Raw genomic sequence first — 20,754 nt, forward strand, 5'->3', positions numbered from 1 at the left:
CGGCCCCTCTCGCGTTCAGAATCGTTTCGGAAAGATGCGCTACTCGGAACGCACTGGTGTTCACGCCGGCGTGTAAGCGACGCTCTTTTGAAACGCGTTACCTCTCTGTTGTATCACGCGCGGCCTTGCCAGTTCGGGGTGCTTTCATTTTGCTTCGTCGCGAATAAATTTAAGTGATGTGGTCCTGGTCACTATATGTAGCCTTAGCACGAGGATACCCGTGTTAGCCGTAACGCCTCTAGCGTGAAACCTTTACCGTAAATTTAGCGCGATCTGCAAGACACGAGAATGAAAATGGTTTGCCTTTGTATCAGCACCTTTCAGCATTCGGTCTCGTTGGAAGGAATCGCGGCCAAGAGTTAATTAGCGTCATTTATTTTACTGGTTTCATTTATCACTGTCACTGTTATTTATTTCATATGCGCACTTTGTTTCACCATCTAAAGACAAACCTTTCGTTTCATGCAATCGCCGACTAGTCCTTACAATTTTGCTTGGATCCGTGCGCCATTTTTTTTTTTTTTTTCGACACTTGAGCCCCACGTTCTTTAAATGACGAAGAGTTCGTGCTTCTCAAATTCGCCCCAGTCGGGTGATGACTACGGCGTCTTAAATGAAAACTGGGGCCATGCTCGCATTCTGGTCCTTTTCGCGTTTATGCAAAAAAGAGGTCGCGAAAGCATTGTCGCAGCATTTGTCGTCGTTACGGTTGTTGCCTCTAGAACGTGTTTCTTCTCTTAGGTTAGAGTGCTCTTCAAATTCACTAAGGGAAGCGCGCTCCCAACTCCTTACCTCTTCCTTCCTAGCTTTCTTTTTCTTTCTTTTTCCACGCTTGCTTGCCTTATTTTGTTTCTCCCGCAATTTCGCCGCGAAATGCAAGTGTCACTGAATTTCTCTCGGGTGAGGTTGCTTTGTTTTTTTCTGTCGGCGGTGAGTCTTCAGTGGCTTTTCTTTTTTCTTCTTTTTTTTTCTTTTCGTTCGTAGTCATTCGAGCTCACGGCGGTCGTCTTGCGAGAGAACTTCGTGCCTGGCGCGAGTAACTTGCGCTCCTAATCGCGAGAGCTTTCCACTGGTTACGTACGGCCGGGTTGTTTCTCCCTATTCTCCCAAAAGCATCCCCCTCTGCCGTTCTCTTCTTCCACGCTAGAGTTAATGGGGCCGCGATAGTCCAGACCCACCCGCCGGCCGACCGACCGACGCCCGTAAAGAACCAAAGCACTGCTGGCTCCGGTAGGGCACCGTAAAGTTGCCATACGCTTTCTCGTTCCACCGGCTGGCTTGCCGGAATGTACTATTTCGGGAGCGCTGCGGGGCAGTAAACTAAAAGAAGAAAGACGCGTTTTTTTTTCACCCAAGTATGCTGTGTAGACACAAGCAAAACTCGCAAGTCCGCAGCGTTACCTGCACTCTACCTGTGCGCGCAAGCCGGTCGACTTCGGGGGCCTAGCGCTCGAGCGACCTAGGCCCCCCCCTCCCCTGGGTAACATCAGAAAGGGTAGTGTACCGTACGCTATTTTGCGAGCTGGGGTTCTCGCGCCTTTCCGCTCGCTAAAAGTGTGCGTCGTGTCGGAATCTACAGGAGCCGTCAACTGTCCAGCCGACCTTGTTAACGATGATGGTGCTCAATCGCGAAAAGCTAAATATTGTATTGTAGGCGCCTCCGCTAACCTTTGTGATTGGCTGCCGCGGGTCCGCCGACCAGTGTCGGGACCTACCGGTGCTGTCACATTTTTGCGACTCGTGTTCCTAACCAGGTGACGCCTACCTTAAGCCCCTTTCAACGCTGCACCGTTCTCGCGCCAGTGCGTATTACCGTGGCAGCCTGGCGCAGTTGCTACTCCTGCTATGTTTGCTTTTCCGCATGCCTGGTGTGCTTGCGGAGGTGCACGCTTTACAGGGGCTGCGCCTCCATGGGGTAGTGGGATGGGGGGTAGCAGTTGTGTATGCACCTGTGTTCTCCCGTGCGCAGTAAGTGTTTTTGTGGCGCCGGCAACGGTTGGCTTGAGCACAGCCCGTCCGCTTGTTTGCCTTCGCGTCGTTACTTTGCATTCTCCGCTGGTTTCGATGCATAATGCAGCGTTCCTTACGGTCGCTCGCGTTACTGAGCTCCGCTGTGCCGTTATCTATCGCCGTGCCGTTAAACGGAAGAACACATTGTGTTTTTCCTCCTTATTTCTGCGTGCCATCTAAATAATTTTAGTTCGCGGTATCGTGCATAGAATTTTCTTTTTTATTTTCGCGGTGAGCTGTTACCCCTCACCCTCCCCCCTTCTCCCGCTTTTTTTATTTAATGGGCTTTCGTTTTCGTTCGCATGGGTTATCAACTTAGGGTGGCTGTAAACTGCGCGTCGCGAAAGGCCTCCGCTTGGCTCGGGGGCCGTAAATGAGGCCCTTGGGAACTGGTATGAATAACAGATAACGTGTCAGCGTAATTTGCCGCCTTCGTCCTTCCAATTTGGCTTCGTCTACCTTTATTTTATTGCTAAAAATGACATTTCTCTTTCTTCCTAACCAAAGCGCTATCGAACGCCCATTGTTGCTTACTTGGTCTCGAGGTTTGGCGGAGTGGTAGCCATTCATTTTCCTAAGTTATTCAATATCTCCTCTCCCGACTATTTAAATTGGCTTCCATCGCTAGTTGCCTAAGTCGCGTTACCGCAAAGCGGCGTTCATGGATGCTGGTTTTTCTTCCGTCGTGTTTACCGCTTTGTCTTGTCCACGTTCTTTGCGTGCGTTTTGTGGCGACGAAGACCATGACGTCACCGCGTCCTCTTTCTCCAGCCCGTGGCCAGCCACGCTGTGGCCAGCCACGCAGCCACTGCTGTCTTCCGTCTGTTACTCGCCTTTCCTCTGTGCACGCGAGTTTGTGACACCACGATAAAGAGTCGCATTGTCAAAAAACTTGGCATGTGCCTAATACGTCCTGTTAGTAGAGTGACGCCAACTAAACAGGATACGTGCTAAGAAAACAGTGTGGATGGGCATGGTAAGCCAAGAGTGCCGCGAAACACTGGCGTGCCACTGAGTGTGAACGAGACGCCGCCAGTTCCAGCAGCGAGGCACGTTATGATTCAGGATTAAGTTTTGTAATGGGATTATGGGCGTTGTTTACGTAGTGTCGCGCTACCAAACTCCCATCGCTTACAACTTTCGCTAGCGGTGCGATTGGAGCGCTTGCCAGCCTTGCCGCGCCCTCTCGGTCGAACTTTGCTTTTGTGCGTTCGCGCTCCGAGTGCGCTCCTCGTGTTTAACGTCCTGTCCCGACCCGGACACGTTGTAAACAGTGCAGGTGCCTTCCGGATGGGCGCCTTTATCGGCGTGATAAATTTGACAGCCGGCGGGGAGACGCCGTGGCGCGCCATCGTGCCCGTCTCGGCGGCAGCCGAGCCCGCGGTGCGAGTACGCAGCGGGTCGCGCCCACTGACCCCTTCCTCGGCTACGGCGCAGCAGCTGTGATAAATGGGGCCCCGCCGGGGCTTGCTACGGTCGAGAAGCCTGCTCCTGCAGCGATTTTTTTTTTGTCTTTCCCTTAGTTCGTCCCCGAGTTTTCCCGCGCCTCGTGCATGTTGGCTGCCTTTTCGCGGGCTTGGAACCGTGCGACATGTCGGAAGCCGTAGGCGCATATTTTTCTACGGTTCTCGGAGGCTATTTGTTACGTGCAGTCGTCGAGCATCTCGTGTACGTAATACTCTATCGCTGAGCTGTCCGGCGAGCTCTGTGTCGGCGCCGTGCATGGTGGTCGAGCTTCGTCGAGCGTGGTCGCATAGAAATAAACGTTGTCTGGAAAGGAGGTTCGCTCTTCGAAAGCCGGTTGTTTGTGGAACGCTGCCAAAACGGCATGGGTCTTCTGACAACAGTGCTCGGTTGGTACACTCGCTCTTTTTCATCGCCTTTGCTAGCTAGTAATGTAATTCGCGGCTTTCCAAATGCCTAACTAAACATTTATTCGAGGCAACATCTTACGTACGTAAAAGAACGAAAAGTTAGCGAACTTAATCTGCACCGAAAGCCTACTTTTCAGAGTTTACCCTATGGGGAGCTTGTGTCTTTCGCACTTTATGTAACCCTTCATGGCCTTCCCCGCCACCATTGCCGTTTTTACGTCCCTCTTGGGGGATCTTTGAGCAAGTCAACCGGAAGCTCATTTCCTGAGGGATTACTTTGGGCGAAAAGAGCAGCATTGTCTCGGTACTGCCGAATCCTGCTCTGTAAGTTAGGTTAGTTCGAGCTGACACAGTCGTCGTGTATTCACCCCACCCTTCTTTCGCGAGTTCGTTGGCTCCAGCACAGCTTTCAGATCGGTGAACCCGAACGCCCAGCGGCGTCTACGAATGGCTCCGCCTGACGCCTCCCCCAACCGTCTTCCCCTTCCGGACCACCAGTCTGATCTCGAAGAGCGAGTAGCGTAACCCCTACGCCCCCGCCACTTACGGGCTTTTCCCCTGTTTTTGTTTTACATAACTCTTTCGAAGTCTCGTACCGTGAGGCGATCCTGCTTCTTGCCACTGCGTGGAAAATCTCCGGGATACTTGCACTGTGCCAGCCTGCGCTCGGCTGAATGATTTGTGTTGGTAGAAAGATCCTTTCTTTCTTTCTTTCTTTCTTTCTTCAGTGAAGCCCTTTTACTGTTTTTTTATGAAGCGTTCCGTTCTTCTCCAAGCCGTCTTCCGCCCCAGCTGCTGCTACTGGGGCAAATTGATGGCGACGTCCATTCGTCTCTGCTTTCGTGCTGCTCACGGCATACAGGGTTTTCCGTTGTTTCGTCCCGCGACCTTTTCCCCCGATCGCACGACGCTGTCGTTGTCGCGGCTGATCGGTTTTCTTTTTTGCTCGCTTATTTGTTCTTTCAGGGCCCGCCTTCGAGCCCCCTTCTTCTTCGTCGTCGCCATTAAACCGGGAGCGTGGGTCGCATTCTTTCGTTAATTCTATTTTTCCTCGCCGTTCTTCTTCGACGTTTCATTAGTTGCGAACTGTCGCATCTTCGGATGACAAACGGGGCCTCGTCCGCGTTTCAACAAAGGCGACGTCTATGGTCGAACGCTGCTTCCTCCCGAACCCGCAGTGGGAGACGACGCGTTGCGTGTCTGGGTCGTGGCAGGCATTCGAGAGAGTTCGTTGGTCTGTAAGCATGCTACCGTTTACGTTTACGCTGTCACCGGAGTCGCGGACGGCAGTAGCAGAGCTGGTGGCGACATCTTGTGGCGCTTTGTCCTCCCACAACGCGTGAGAAACTGCGTTGTCACGCGCTCGTTCTCATCAAAGAAAACGTAAACGGGGACTGCGTGTTACCTGTTAATTCGCGGGCGTGTCTTCACGTCTCTAGAATGTTTTTGTTCACTACAAGCTCGCGTCCTCGATGGTGAGTCAAACCCAGCGCCGCAGGAGAGCGCCACAAACACGGCCGCACAGCGCTAAAACATCATCGGCAACCCGGTTATACGTTCACGGACAGACAAATTCTCAGTTAAATTCGGCGGTAATTTGCGCGCATTTGTGCTCTCGTGTTGTGCCGTCGTTGTAACAGTGGCTAAGCCGCGCCTTGATTAGCTCCCGTCACAGTTGGCATTGTCACAGGAAAAGCTTAGCCACGGTCATTCCGTTCAACATGTTGGCGGTTTGCATGAAAGTATCTCTGTACTTTGACTAGGATGGTTTCACTATCGCGACAACTGAAAGGCGTACGGGCAGCCGTATGAATAGGGCAGTGGCTGAGCTTATTCGGCATCGCGTGCGCTTTGTAGGACGCCTTGTTGTTACTTCCGTTCGGAGAGAGACCCTGAACGCTGAGCTGCATTGGTGTTGGAATGGACGCCAGAGTAGACAGCTGGTGTTTTGAAGTGCCCGCTCTATTTCCTCGTGAGCGTCTGCGGAGATGTTAATAGATCGACGATAAAGAAGTTATTCATTGAATTTTGAGGATTGAACGAAAGACTAGACCGAGTCAGCTTTGGGGACTTTTTCTGAACATAAATGGCTGGCATTCAAGCTGCCGTCATACGAACGTTACGGAGTTATACTAAGGCACCGGAACTGCGATTTGAAAAGCGAAATTCGAGATTCCTCTCTGCGGCAAATCACCGCAAATCGATTGAGATGGTTCGTCAAATTCGCGTCTTTATTGATCTAACGCAGACTTATCTTTGTCTTGATGCGCAGGATTGACAGTACCTGTATGTAGTCTTTTACGTAGAGCACATTCACGAAAGTGGTACAGCGGGAATAAAACTGGCCATTGTGCTCGTCGCCCGATATACATCTTCCAGGGAAATTGGAGCACCTTCGCGCTCAAGTCATCGCCGACGGCGCGTAACCGTCGAGCGCGCATACTGTGCTCACTGTCGTGAGATGTCAGCCCGTTTCCGTCCCCGAGGCGTTTTATTTTGTTGCCGTCGTGTCGATGCTTCGCGTCGCGTGTACTGTTACTCTGTGCCGCGAGCCAATCTGCCTGCTCAGGCGGGCGGAAGAGGCTGCTCGGAATCGATTAGCTGCCTCTCCTTTTTTTTTTTTTCTTCTGGGGGGTGGGGGGGGGGGTAGTGGGGGCGGATAGGAGCCGTCATTAACTCGGGCCTCTTCACGATGAGGAGCGCAGGAATGGCAGCGGTACGGGCGACCGACGGGGTGTGCTCGTATTACCGGGAAGCGGATCGCTCGCGTTGCGTCGCGTCCTCCGCTTTCGTCACGCCACGCGTTCTTTTACCCTTTGTAGTTATTACTGCAACGGGTGCATTCGCACCGTTGCTGTCGGTTTGTTTCGCGTCCAAGCGTCCCTGCTGAATCGTTCCGGAACGCGTTCCCAAATAGTCGCTTCCCGACATAAAAGGAGGAAAAAAACTAGGAAGACACGTAACGTAAAAGTTTTGAAGCCCAGTCATAAAAATTGCGAAGCAAAGGCTCGCGGGAAATAAGCCCTCGCCAGGTGCCAGGTGATCGGTAATTTCTAGTCGTCTAGCGCGCGGAGAGTACTGAGGGAAGTAGAGCTGTAGTGCCCAGTCTAGTAGAGCGGACCTTAACGTGGGCGCCGCTAAAAGCGACCACGAACCAAGCAGTGCGCTGAGACGCTGAGGGGCTGCCGCGCGTTATTCGTTCGTTCGGGCATAGTGTACTGGAATAGTTTGGGCTTTCGCCTACATCGACAATTATCGTTGATGTTTTCTGCGCATTTTCTTTTTTCTCTTTCCTAACGGGTTTCCTTTTTTTTAGATCTGGAGCACGAGGGAGGGGTTAGGCCATAGAGAAGGCAGTGGCCTGCTGTACCAAAGTCTCAGTTAAAAAAACGGCAGCTCTTGTCGGAAATGCGTCCGACATATCAGTTTCGAGAGGACGATGCCGATGGGAAGACTGCCCCGCAGACGGAAGTTTCTTACGTCGCGTCCGCATTCTTGTGCTACGCCAGAGAGCGGTCCCTCTCCGCCAAGCCTCGGTGCGCATTGAAATGCCCTGGTGGAATCGCTGTACCGAGCGTATTCAATCTGTGCCCTCATTCTGCAAGACCGGTCGATCCCTCTGTTGCTCGTCAAGTGCACTGTGTGTTGCGGCATTCCCAGTAGGGACACTCGCACGGCATTGCGCGTGTCGTCTTGGAATCTCGTTTTACAGCATCCGCTGCGCTTCCGGTGTTAAAGTGGCGATAAGCGGATTGCGAAAGCGTTATGTTCGTTTTTTTTTTTTTTTTTTTTTTTTCTGCTACTCGCACGGTGGGTGCTAATGCACGCCCGAAGTTTATGGCAGGCAATAGCGCGGGTGCAGAGTTGCAGCGCCAATAAAACGACGGCACACATGACTGCGCATTTGTTTGCCAGCGCACATCGCTCCTTCGTCCTATCCCGTCTTCTAAAGCTGTTTTTCTGCGTTGTTGGATACGAGTTGATCTTGTAGTTCAACGGCGGGCCGAGAGGCCGGAACCAGGGCTTCGCTTCAACATAGCTACGTTCACGTAAAGCCGATGACGTCGGGTCTTGTCGAGTCTGCTTCCCGGGTCGAAATCCGGCGTTCTGCTTTGTGCGAGCGCTAGCGGGTCGGGCCAAGCGGGTGTCGAGTCGAGTTTATTCAAACCCTCGGAGGTGGGGGCGGGGGAGGGGGGGCTGGAAGGGGGAGGAGGTGGTTATTGACTTGTGTAACCTTCTACGTTAGACGTCCGGGAACGCGGTCGGGTAGGCCTGGGGTCAGCTCGACTTCTGACTCGACCCGAGCACAACCAGTGGGACACCATGCTGTCCACTTCACAAGAAGAGGTCTAAAGGACCATAATCGGACAAGCCAGATGGCGTGCGGAGGCCAGTGCAGGCGCCCCTTGTCTAGTGGCTCCTCCACCCAGTGAGCGTTTTATTCATCAATAAAGTTACCCTTCTTCTCTCGCCGAGTTATGTAAACGAACCTACCAAGTGCGCGCTCGAAGCTAACACATACAACTTTAAATGTATTCGGGTAGCGTCACGTCCACTGCAATCACGGTGTGTACCCATCTGTATGCACGGATTGGTTTGTCCAGCGGTGCCAATGAAAAAAAAAGTGCGGACATCAAGCCGTGGGTCAAACTGAAACCACTCCCTTACGTAAGGTCGGAATGTTATCCGCACGACCACCTTACGAAAGCAGTGTCATGTTTGATAGGTCGTATGGCGGGCCACGTGCTCTGTCAGGAATGGCAAGATTTCTTTTTCCTTCCGGTAATACGTGCGGCCAATAATAGAGGAGTGTTTTTTCTGCCAGCTATTCGGTTCTCTAATAAAAAAAAAGTAAATAAATTGCATGTGGCTGACTTAACTACCGATATAATTGCGCTGTAACTACAAGGACTCGCTAGAAAGTGCATGAAATATCGTCCTACAGCACTGTTCTCAACACAGTCGGCAGCACGTTAGAGTGGAATTATTTAACTCTTACACGTTTCTTCGCTGTCCATCATAATCCGCGGCTTCAAGGGAGTTATAACGCACCGTCTAAAAGCAAGTCGGTAACCCTTTTTATCCCCCTTTTCGCGCTAACCGGATTTGCCTAACGCGCGAAGGACGAAGTAGACGCTCAGCGCGATGGTAATGTTGTTTATATAGGAAATGATAGGACCATTATTCAACGAAGGCAAAAATAGAAAAGGTCGAAAGATTGTCTGAAAGGGGTTTTAATAAACGCGCAAAATCGTGCTCCCTCGTAGCCTATGTCGTTGTGCGCTGCAGTTCAGCAGACTGTTCCACGTTTTAGTCCAGGCCTGCAATTTTAATCACTTAGCCAGTCGGAGGAACGGGCACTGTTACGAGCACACTCCTCGAGACTGGCGAACGGAGTGCGTCGGGTCGGCATAAATCAGCTCCGGGGGGAGGGGGGGGGGGGGTTCTCGGCGTGTCTCGAAAGCCCGGGAATATGCTTAAGCACACTCGAGAATCCTCGCCCCGCTGGGTTGCGAGTATATGAGCGCGCAATTCCTTTCCGTGTGAAACACGCCTTGGAAGGAAAAGAATCGCTCCTTTGATTAAGTTTTCGCCCCCCCCCCCCTCCCCCCTAATACCCGCCTCTGCTTTTCGCGGGCTTTTGATTGAGTCCGTTCCGCGCGCGGCCTATTATCGCCGCACCGGATTTGCATATTTGCGAAACTGTCCAATTTTCCCCGCTTCCGTTCCTCCTTCTTTGTTTCGCTTACAAAGAGTTCTAAAAAAGGAGAAACGCGGCAGCCTCGCCCTCCACCCTATCGCAAGGGCTAATTCGATTACCTCGGCACGGGAGCTCCGTCTTTGTTTCGAATTCCGCGCAAACCATGGAGTCTCGTTCGGTACAGGTGTTTCTTCGTCGGAAGCCCGTTCTCTTTCTCGCTGTAACCTTCGTTTTCTTTCTCGCAATGTCGTACACGTCTCTCGTATGTTGTTAGTGGCTGCGTTTGTGTGTGTCCTTCTTGGTGTTTTCTTATTTATTTCGGTCTCCCCTTCTAGTCGCACGTGCGCAGCGTGGAAATTAAATTCGATCGTTGCCGACGAGCTCCCATCGCTGGCGGCTAGGCTACCGCTGTTCCGACTGTGATGAGGTGTGCCACAGCGGTGAAGCCCCATTGCCTCCGCGCGCACGTTGCAGCGTTTCTCGTAAAGCAATCACGCGTTACCGCCGGGCGGCGGTGTGTATCTCGTTGCAGCAGCGAGGCCTCGGCGGCGTCGCCGTTGCCGCGTCTCCCGCTCCATTGTGGCTCGCCGCACGTCGTGCGTGCTGGCTGAACGCGTGCTGTCTCCGTTGCCCCGAGATCAGCGGCGCGGCGTGGCTCTGTGACCTTACACCGCGCGGTTTCACGGGTACGCGACGCTGTTATGAGAGTTTTCGATACGGGTGTATCCGTACGCTCGGCCACTGCCGGGTGTTTCGGTGCTCCGAACGAAATTGGGAGACCGGGAAAAAAAGGGCCCAAGCCAGGGCTACCGAATACGAGGAGCAACGAATTTCGTAACGTCTCAAAAATCTTGTAATCGAAGAAAAGCAGACAAGTTTCTGCGAGGGTTTTAAGTGTGGATTCGTTCAATTCCTTTTTTTTTTTCATATTTCCCTACGCAATTACGTTTCACGGAACCGTTGCGTTGACCACGGTCCCTGAAGACGTGCACCTCGTGTCTTGTTTTCGAAGCCAGGAAAGAAATAACCCTACCTTCTCCGCGTCGTACATACGTGGTGGCCAAGCGTACATTTCGAGCGCAAACGCGCCCCCATCGCCTAATTATTTAACAATTTGTGTCGTTCGATCGTTTTCAAACCGTGGGGCATCTGTCTATCCTGGCTGCGCGAATGACGCGACGGGTCCTCCGCGGTGCGTGGGGTCCTACTCTCTTGGCGAGCGTGCGTTTCCTATCTGCTACCCACAGCGGGCGGGTCCTGTGGATGCAGAGGCTCTAAAACGCAGCTGTCCTTGCGCGCGTTGCAAGAACCGCCGCATATGCGTCGCACTGTGCTGCCACTGCGGAGAAGCGCTTCGTATCGCCTCCTGCGATCGATTCGCCGCCCCTCCCGCGCGATCGCCTAAACGTGTTTCGCAGCGCGCTTCGTGCTTTGTTCGTGTTTTTGTGGGAGGAGGGGGTGGGTGGTAGTGTCGAGGTGTAGTGTGCATCCGAGAAGTGGATGATCGGGGCCTCTCCTTTTGTTACTCTAGAAACGAGAAAACGCGCAAAAGCAAGGAGGATATTTCCATTTTCGAATTGCGAGAGGAAGGGATGGAGAACGGCGTTATGTATGTGGCCGTGCTATTCGTTCTCCGGCTGCAACTCGTCGTTATATTTTACGCGTGTCATTCCAACGGGTACTTTTTTACATCCCTATTTATCGATACGACTGCCAGTAGCCGACTACGCACACGTAGTGCGTATATTTTTACCGGTTTCTTCGTGGGCGAGTTTGTAGTTCTCTACCCGGGAGTTTGGGGCGTCCCCAGTTGGTCATAATTCATTTCCTTGCGTGCTAGTTCCTCTTGGCGCTCTCGTATCGATAGATGGCGTGGATGGAGGCGCGTTTGCGGTTCTGCGCGCTGTTTGCCATTCGTCTTGCGCCTCTCTTCAAAAACTCAATAGCTCCAGCGTGCGAGAACGATTCAACTCGGCGTTACATCCGCTAGTCGGCGAAGATCCTTCTGGGCGGTGCATCGTAATACATCTGCGGCGAATTGCACAAACGCGTTTCTTGTTTTGTGCCCAGTGTTGGAGGAAGGACTGTAGTTCAAGAAAATCATCCGTAGGTTCTTCAAATATTTAAGGAGAAAAAAAAAGGTACAGAAGACTACACAATGTTTGTATCGATCCGGGTGCCGTTTAATTGTTACGAATCATTGAATACAAACACGGTCTTCATGCTGTAGTGTTCTTTTTCCCGCGTGTCACTATTATTATGCAGATAGTTTGATGTATTGATTTGAAGCGGCTTGCATCTCTCACATTTTCATCAGCCGTGCGCATCGTCAGCGTAGGTTGCAAATTTGCTACGGATTTGGAAGGCCCTCGCACGCCCGCTTCTGGTTTCAGTCAATCTCGAGCTTTGCCTGTAGCTTTGTACACGTCGATTGAATATTCCGTGTTCTGCGCATAAAAGTCTGGCGTACAAATTTATGCACATCTGAGCGTGCCGTAAAATTGTTACTGTATTTCCCCTCGTCAACCCACGGATCATTCGTAGAACTCTACACAGCGTTCCAGGGTGCTGCATTGATGCGAGCTTCTATGTAACGATGCGTGTGCGATGCTCTCCGACACTTACGTCCGCGTGGAGGAGGGTCAAGAAGTTGATCGCAAATCTCCACGCGCATGTCGGTGTTGAAATCGGAGTAGCGGAAGGAGCCGATATTCCTGGGAGCGCGGGACAAACTAAAAAGAGAAAAAAAAAAGGGAAAGAATCTGATAGTCTGATTCAGCGACGCCAAAAGCAACTTGCCGCGCCAGTCGCCGGCTTCGAATGAGCTCACTTTCCCTTAGTAGCATTTATCACTGTCGCGTGTGACGGCACGTCTACCAAGACTTCGCCACCATTGTGCGCGCGCGATGTGTGCCTCCAAGGTGACCTTCTCATTTCGTGCGTATTGGCCTTTTGTGTGTGTGTGTGTGTGTGTGTGTGTGTGTGTGTGTGTGTGTTTCCTCGAGTTTGTTGTTTTGTGTGCCCGGTGAAGCGCGTCCTGTCAGTTTGCGCCTTGACTCTGAGCGTTTCAAAAAAAGGTTCGACGGCGTCGAGGCGGCGGTGCGTGCCAAGAAGTCTCTGAACGGGGCCGACATCTATTCCGGATGCTGCACCCTCAAGATCGAGTACGCCAAGGTGAGTCGCCTTTCCCGTGCCGCGATGGTGGCGGCCACGTCCAGGCCCCGTGCAGTTGCGTGCACCGCGCTCCTCAGCTGCGGCGGGCCTGTCCGGCGAAGGCGAGGTGCGCCTGCTGCGCCGGCACGCAAACTCGACGCGTTGTCCTGTAACTGACTCTCCAGGCTATCGATTCGGGCTCCTTTCTTTTATTTATTTTTTTAGCGTCGTTATTCCTACTTCAGCACAGTTTCGATTACGCTACAGCGTGAACTAGTATATCCACATATACCTGTCTACTTATTTACGTACCCTCCATGGCAGCCAAATGTAGTATGTAGGGGAGCGGTTACGCATTTGCCTAGTAGGAGTTAACGATATTATAGTCCACAGAAAAGAAATAGTAAGCAAACAGTAATAACCTGTGAGACGGTACACACAACCAGTCAAATGAGAAATAAAAGAAAAGTTGCCTTAGTCAGTAATGTTTGCTAAAACATTGTGAAACTGATGACGACTGGCAATGGCTGCTCCAGGTAAGTGGTTCCATTCACGCGATGTTCTAGGAATTGGAAGAGTCCAAATATTATTTAGTTTCGCCATATGTAATCCCAACTTCGTGACAGTGGTCAGTCCCAGCGAAGACGCGTGAGGGCGGCACTGTTATAAAGTTGGCGTGGAGGATGGGGATTGTGGGATAAATTTTGTCTCGTCTCGGGAAGATGTAGTGAGAGGTTGTCACGTCCGAGTTGAGCGGGAACCGACAGTAATTGGAACAGAGAATGGTCCAATGGAAAATTTTATTTGCAGGAAAGCCGGCTTACCGGCGTCGCAAAATATATTGTGACATTTAGGCCAGATATACATTAATCTCCTATGGTCATAAAATTTTAGGGGGATTTCTGAACATTTTGCTACGTGAATTATTATTATTATTATTATTATTGTTGTTGTTGTTGTTAAACTCGACATGGCCAGATTAAAATATGGTGGCTGACACATTGTCATTGTCATGATTACTGTGTATTTCTGTGCCTTTTCCTTGTTCGTTGTCCCGTGAATACGATGGGAACGAATGCGCCGAAGCAAGAGCAGCGCACCAGCTGGAGAGCTAACTGTGCTGTTAACAATGGGTTGATCGCCGCATTGCGTGCCTCTGTGCACTGCGCAAAAGGAAGCGTGACGGTTCTCGCGACTCTCCGTCGTCTTATCTGCACGGAAATAAAACACAAAGGGGCCTATTGTTTGCAAGTATAGCTTCCCCGCAAGTATTTTTAGCCAGCTTGGTTCACGGCCTGTGCTCTTTTAGCAGTGGTTGCCTTAATTCGGATTAGCTGTTCTCTTTCGTATTGGTGGAGACCGTGTAGTGTTTCGTTCGCCATTTGCTCACTCACGCACATCGGAGCCTTTTTTTTTTTCGCTTTCAATGAAGTTCTCATGGCGTATTGCCTTTCACACAGCACTCTCTCTCGATGCTTTGGTGTCTGCCGGTGGCGTCGGTACGCGCCATCGTTGCGTGAACGAAAAGCTCGCGATCGTGTTTATGCGTTGTAGCATGTCTATAGAAAACTTACGTTCGAGTTGAACTCGCATGTCGTGTGGAGAGGCCTCTCCACATAGTGTGTGCCGCTTGTAGTGCAAGTTCTTTCTGTGCCGAAGGTGCACTGTATAACGTCTTTGCGCGTGATGGTAAAGACGTACACCATTGCGGGAAGCCACGCACTCTGACGTCGCATTTTTCTCTAGACTTGTTCTGGAAACACTGCCGGAGAACGCTTGTCCAGCTCCGTGGTTCAACTTCGCTACAAGCTGTCCAGTATAACAGTGCACAGACAGGAGAGCGGAATTCAAGCAGTGCTTCAACATTCATTTCGTATCTCCTTCCCCACTTACGCTAATGAGCCATCCTTTCAAATGAATGGTATGTTCCTTCGAGCATTGTTGTAAAATGCGCACCGTTTTCTTTCTGGTTTCGCATTGAAGGGCTCGAGGCCCCTCGATATTTGTCCGCCCTGCACCTCTCGCTGCAGTGTGCGTCGTACCGTGATTTGATGTGTGCATTGTTGTGATAATTTGGACTGAGATGTTCGTGGAACATATTGCGGGAATTTTATTTACTATACGTGGAACTTCGACAGTAAGTAACCACCGTGAGTCATCCGCCCTTGAGCTTCATGAGTCACTCGGCGTGGAGACGTCAAATCAGGATGCTCCTCCCTGTTCGGCTGTCTATAAATAAATGCGGTTGGCCTGCCATGGCGCCCCGTCTGATTGGCTCGAAATGTGGTCGTTACAGAATTTCACAGTGCGGCGGAATTCGCCGATGTACTGAATGACATTCCCGGCTGTCAAAATTTGCACGGGATTTAAGATTGATCGCTGCCCGCTTAGCAGTCTATCTAGCCGTCTATCTAACTACTATTGCCTCCCGCCCTCCATTTCCCCGATACTGCATCATGCGAGACAGCTGTACCGCATCTTTGCACCAGAGTCCGGAAGTGCGGGTAAAAATAGCTGCGCGGTTAAAAGTACGGCTGCTCGTAAACGTTGCGGCCTCGTCTTCACTTTCGCTTGATTGTTCTGCGCTGCGGCTTCGGCCGTCTTGTGTTCCCCGCAAGCTCATCTAGGCTCGTTGAAGGAGGAAGAAAAGGTGCTGACACGGCGTCTCGGTTTCTTATCTTTCTTTAAAATTTCTTTAGCGAGTCCTAGGCTTTGCGGTGTCCGCGTTTGTCGCTATAGCAGCAATAGCAGTCTTCCGCCATGTTGTGTAGGGTGTGCGCGGGTGTTCTTTCTCGGGATTCTGCTCCTCTCTCTCTCTCTCTCTCTCTCTCTCTCTCTCTCTCTCGTAGCGTCGGCGATGAGAAGGGCCGTTGAGAGCGAAGAGCGCTTTTATTACAGGGACGCGTCAGCATAGTGCGGCCTCCGGTCGAAGGTCGTTTATCCTGATCGAACAGCACGCGCTGCCTGCTGCTTTCGTAGCAGAAAGCGCGGGCGGCTATGAGGGTTATTACGGAGCTCTACGGAAAGTAAACGTATATTGGATTTCGCCCGAGAGCAGCAACTACATACGGGGACGATCGTTGAATGAACATTAAGAACTACACGAAATCATCCATGACTGATGAAGTACTCTTTTAGTTGGGCACTAAAGAGAAACGCTGCTACAGCTTGAACTGACGAGCTAATCCTTCAAAACATCGAGTTAATTTAGTAGTAGTAGATTGGTTGTTAGAAAAAAGAAAATGGTTGCTTTCGTTTCTCCAACTTCCCGCCGAGACCCCAGCGCTTGCGCGTGACTCAGTGTGACGTGGCACATTCCAAGGCATCGTATTTCTTATTTTGTCTGTTGCATACCTCAGCAAAGGTTCTTGAAACTTGCTTGAGTTGTGCCTTTGGCTCTTTTATAATACCACGCAACCGACCTTTACCCATAACGATGACCTAAGCTTGAGCAGACGTCAACATCAATGACGACGTCGCGGCGAGCTAGTGCCGGAACGTCACGGTGGCGTCGCCACTCGTCTCTTTTGCTGTTGCGCCTTCTCTGGCTTACCAAGCCTGCGCTTGGGGTGGAAGTGAATTTTCGGTATTTGAGTAGCGTAATTTCCCAGCGCAGCTAAGCTTGACTATTCGTATTTTAGTATCCTTGTAGCCGCGCCTTTATTTCCCATTTGGTCTCCCAAGTGGCAGCCGTTGCGTCCGTGTACACAGCCTCCTTTGGGGACATTACAGGCTGGTTCCGTGTCGTCATTGGGAATGTTGAGAAAGAAAAAAAAATTGCTGGAGCTGCGAGGTTCATAACGCATTTAATTTTAACACGCCGTGTATACGAACGAAGCGCGACGCGTTCCCCGTGCGCGGGGAAACGCAGATGCCGTCGCGTGTCGTATTGTATCGGTGAACATGCGCTCGCTGTGGCAAGATTTCTTTGCGAGCAGCGCCTCCGTGGGTTCGTATCGGTCACTGGCCTAACCTGATGACGCACGTCGGACTCTTGTCTGCGCCTTTCTGCAGAGGGAAATCCGGAGGAGGAATGGCGCGTTCTGCTAGACGAAATTTAGACTAGAACGAAGTTGCAGTTTCAACCGCGGTTCGCCCGATATTGCGCGCAGAAAGCGTTGCTCCGTTTATTGTGGTATCAGTTGAAGCAAGCAATGGCACATAGCCACGACGATCTCATTTCGAGAGCAGTAAAACTTTAGTCGGCGGTGCCTCTAATCCGAGTTGTGGGCTCATGGACTGCTTGATGGGAGCCGTAGCAACTTACGGCATTTACGTGTCTTTTTTGTTGTTGTCTCTCTCTCCCTCCCTCTCTCTCTCTCGGTTTTTTTTTTTTAGAGCGCTCCGGGTCGCGAATCGGACGCAAAAACGGCCTTAAAGCTATGTCAGAACAATAACCGAGTATAGAATTGGTGCTCTCATTTGATTGGGTTCCGTGAAACGTACTTACGCTAGCTATAATGTTTAGTTGTGTTTTTTTTTAACATTTTTGTGGCGCTGTTAACACACTCTGAAACGAACACCTGAATATCACATTATGTTCTCATTAGAAGCATGTTGGTGCCGGAGAGGATGTTGCTGGTAAGTTTCGGCCGAGAGCAGTCTCACTCTTGATTCCCCGATCATCCCTGCCGTCCTACCGGCAAGGAACATTTCTTCGCACCATAAACTTGGCTCTCAGACTATAATTAAGAAATAATAATAATAAAACATAGCAGAGGTTAATACTGTCTTAACCTTCGTTAACTGTAGTTACCGGAGTTTACTGCACGTGCGTCTGCCAGATCGAATCCGCCTTGATAAGACGCACGAATCGATCCCCAGCTCACTCTCTTTTTTCTTTTAATAGTCACGCGCTGCTGCTTTCCAAGGGTCCGACGCCGAGCTGCGTAAGGATTATTCCGGGGCCACTTTACCGCGGCTCCTCCGGCGCCTTGTTTCACGACGAGTAATGACTTCCCTCGGCGTGGCGCGGCCAAAGCTTTTCTTTTGGGCAGTCTCACTCCAATTAACGCCACGGAAGGCTTCATTATGGACGGCGAAGGAGCCGTCGAGCGAGAGAAAGGAAGCTATGCGCAGCAGATGCTGCTCGCGTTGCTAGTCGCCCGAGATTCTTCTGTTCTCGCTTTTTCCCCTTTCTTTTCTTTCTGTCTTGGTTCGCCGGGAAGAAAGCAAAGGTGTGAATCTTAGATGAGAACAAAACAGAGACGCTTCATTTGCGTTATTCGCTTCTATTCATTGCTGCGCGACCCCGCGTCTTTCTTCTCTTATCTCCCTTTCTCTGTTCATTCAATTTAGCTTCTTCTTCGTTCGTTTCCTCTGTCGAGGCGAGATGTCTGGGTTGGCGCTTGTGGTCTGGGTCCCACTGAGACTGCAGGAGCATTCGCTACCGCACTTTCTCTCTCTATATATATTTATCTCTCTCTCTCTCCTGCTCATATCTCTCCTACAGTAGCATGCCGAGCGCCCTGCGCAGCTGTGGTCACCCGAACCCCCCTCCCCGGGGGTTCCTCGCAACGTGATTACGCTATGGCTCCTCATCCGGGCGCTTTGTTTCGACCCTGCCGTCGTACTGTTCCCTTCTGCGCCGGTTCGGCTGGAGTGGACTGCGCACCGCCTCGCCAGCCTTCGCCCAGGAGACGGCTGGCACTAGACTGCGACTTCTCTCGCTCTCTCATTGCCCGCGGCGCCCTCGCTATCGGTTGACCGGCTTCGTTAGCGCGCAGATTCTTCGATTCGTGCCGTAAAGCGTGGTGGAAGCCATGACGGTGCCCCGACGCAGTGCGTGCTGCTTCAGCGGCCGCTCTTCTGAGTCCTCGCTCTTGAAGTAATAACGCGAGATTTTCGGCCTTGCCGCGGCTGGCTAGTCGACGTTCCGTCTTGCATCATGGGCTTTATCTGCGTTCCAGTTGCGCTAGGCGCTGGGCCTTCTCGTCTACTTCTCGTCTGCGCTCGTCTACTTTGACTTGAGTGCGTGTTAAAGAACTCCAGGTCGACCGGTCAGAAGAAATCCGGAGCCCTCCGCTGCGTTGTATAGCTGCGGGTTGGTTGCCTGGGGACTTAACCCGCATCATTCAATCGATCGCTGTTGTAATCCTGTATTTGTTTTCCCTTTCTTGTCGGGTTTTTTTTTTGTTGTTATTGAATGTCAGAGTCGCATGGCTGTCAATTTAAGTGCGGCATTGGCTGTGCACCAGAATTAGACGCTGTCGATCAGGCATGTCTCGAGTAAGTAGGACGAGCAAAAAAGAAAGAAAAAAAAAACCGGTGAAAGTGGTGCTTTATTGTTTTGGAGAAAGCAGCTGTTTTGTAGAAAGCAAAAAAAAAAAAACTCCTTCAATAGTGAGGAAGGGGACGCCCGCCGCGCAGAACGCGTGCAGATGGCGTGCGCCTCGCCGAGAAATATTTCCATCCTGTCGTGGACAAGCCACTGGAATATAGTTGTTTTGCAATCGTAGTGAGAAAACTTATGCAGATCCCACGCACTGTGGGAATCGATGTAAGCGAAGGTTCCTGTGCCGGTTGCTTTGACGATAATTAGCGGTGATGTGACGACGAAAGCTTAATTTCTTCAACGTTTAGTCTAACACGAGAGTAGGGAGTCGATGTTAAACATTACCTCGCGTGCACCGCTGCTGTTTGTCTGCGTAGTACGCAGAACACAAAGGGAGAGGTGTTTGCTTGAGACTTCGTTGTGCGCCACATTTAATACCTCTGTAAGGGTTGAGCGCATTCATTGCTTCACATGGCACACCGCGTCGTGGCAGAGGTATTCAACTTCAATTGGTTTGCGCGTGGCTGGTCGTGCCAAAACCGCAATCGGATTCTTTAACGTGTCCCAAAATCTAAGTCGACGTGCGTTTTCCATGTCGCCCTCGTGGAAATGCGGCTACCGCGGTCGGAATCGAATGCGCGACCTCGAGCAATGCGAAAGCCGCAGAGCTACCGCAGCGGGCACAAAAACGCACAGAAGTGTCGCCTGGACCCTGAGGTGCGCTTTAGTTTTGCGGCTCTGCTTCTGCGCACCCTGCTTAAGTTGTCCGCTTGACATATTTGCGTGGTGTTTACTTTTCAGAAATAGCGGAAACGTACTGTACCGTACCTTGAAATTAAGTTTATCCAGTTTTCCCGTGTCTATAGTAGTAGCGTTTCCTTGCGCCTCCCCCCCCCCCTCCTCTCTGCAGTTATATCTGCGTCCCCTCTGGACTCGCGCGTTAGTAGGAAGGTAAGCGCTGCAGTTTCTACAATGTGTGAATACGGATGATAGCACCCGAGCTAAACGCCTTTCTCCTTTGTTTTGCTTTTCTTTCCCGCATCCGATAGGTCCCGTTGACGCGCGAGCACACACGCGCGTGAGCGGTTCTTGGCTCGCCCTATAGCGGTTGTGTGCCTAGTTGCGACGCGGCGTGTGTCAACGGGACCGGGAAGATTGAGTACGTTGCTCCGGATAAGCACCCCCCCCCCCCACCCCCCCAACCCGCCACTTTTCTTTTTTCGTCCCTGTTCTTCTGTCGACGCATTGTCCGCTGCGGGTTGTTCGCGTCTTAGCACATCTCGGGAAATAGGTGCGTTCGGAACTGCGTCGAGGGGAAGAGAAAAGCGCTGTCCCGTTGTTTGCTCAGTTGGACCGTTTCCTCTGCCGGAGCCGGTGGGAGGCGGCATCTTAGCGGCGGTGTGTTCCGCTGTACCCTCGTCTATACCGGAGTACAAAGGGACGTGTCAGTGTGTATCCGCCTTTCTTCTGTATTTTATGCGCGGAGAATCGCCTAATGGCGTTTTACCTGCGAGCCAGAACAAACATATTAAGTCTAAGTCGTCTTGGTGGCCAGCAAAGAAAGCTCCCTGAAAGGGACCCCAGACAGGAACCTCATTTGAGCTGCAATTGTGAGTTACCTTTCGACCAAAAAAAAAAAAAAAAAAAAAAGGCTACTCTTACCGTGAGCAGAGGCTTGATAAGACAGTATATACCCAGTAACCAGGTTGCAGGGACGTCATGCGTTTTACGCAGAGTGCCTC

At 51.4% G+C, this 20,754-nt stretch overlaps 1 protein-coding gene across 3 annotated transcripts in view; it reads left to right on the forward strand.

Moving 5' to 3' along the window:
* The window catches only part of sm (heterogeneous nuclear ribonucleoprotein L), a 183,859-nt gene that overhangs the window by 110,456 nt on the left and 52,649 nt on the right, over nucleotides 1–20,754 (forward strand). For all 3 annotated transcript variants that reach the window (XM_050180373.2, XM_050180374.2, XM_050180376.2), the window contains exon 5: nucleotides 12,663–12,759. In XM_050180373.2, coding sequence (XP_050036330.1) covers nucleotides 12,663–12,759 — 97 coding nt within the window. The remainder of the gene's footprint in view (nucleotides 1–12,662; nucleotides 12,760–20,754) is intronic.

The sequence above is a fragment of the Dermacentor andersoni genome, chromosome 7 (assembly GCF_023375885.2).
Source record: "Dermacentor andersoni chromosome 7, qqDerAnde1_hic_scaffold, whole genome shotgun sequence".
Classification (NCBI taxonomy): domain Eukaryota; kingdom Metazoa; phylum Arthropoda; class Arachnida; order Ixodida; family Ixodidae; genus Dermacentor; species Dermacentor andersoni.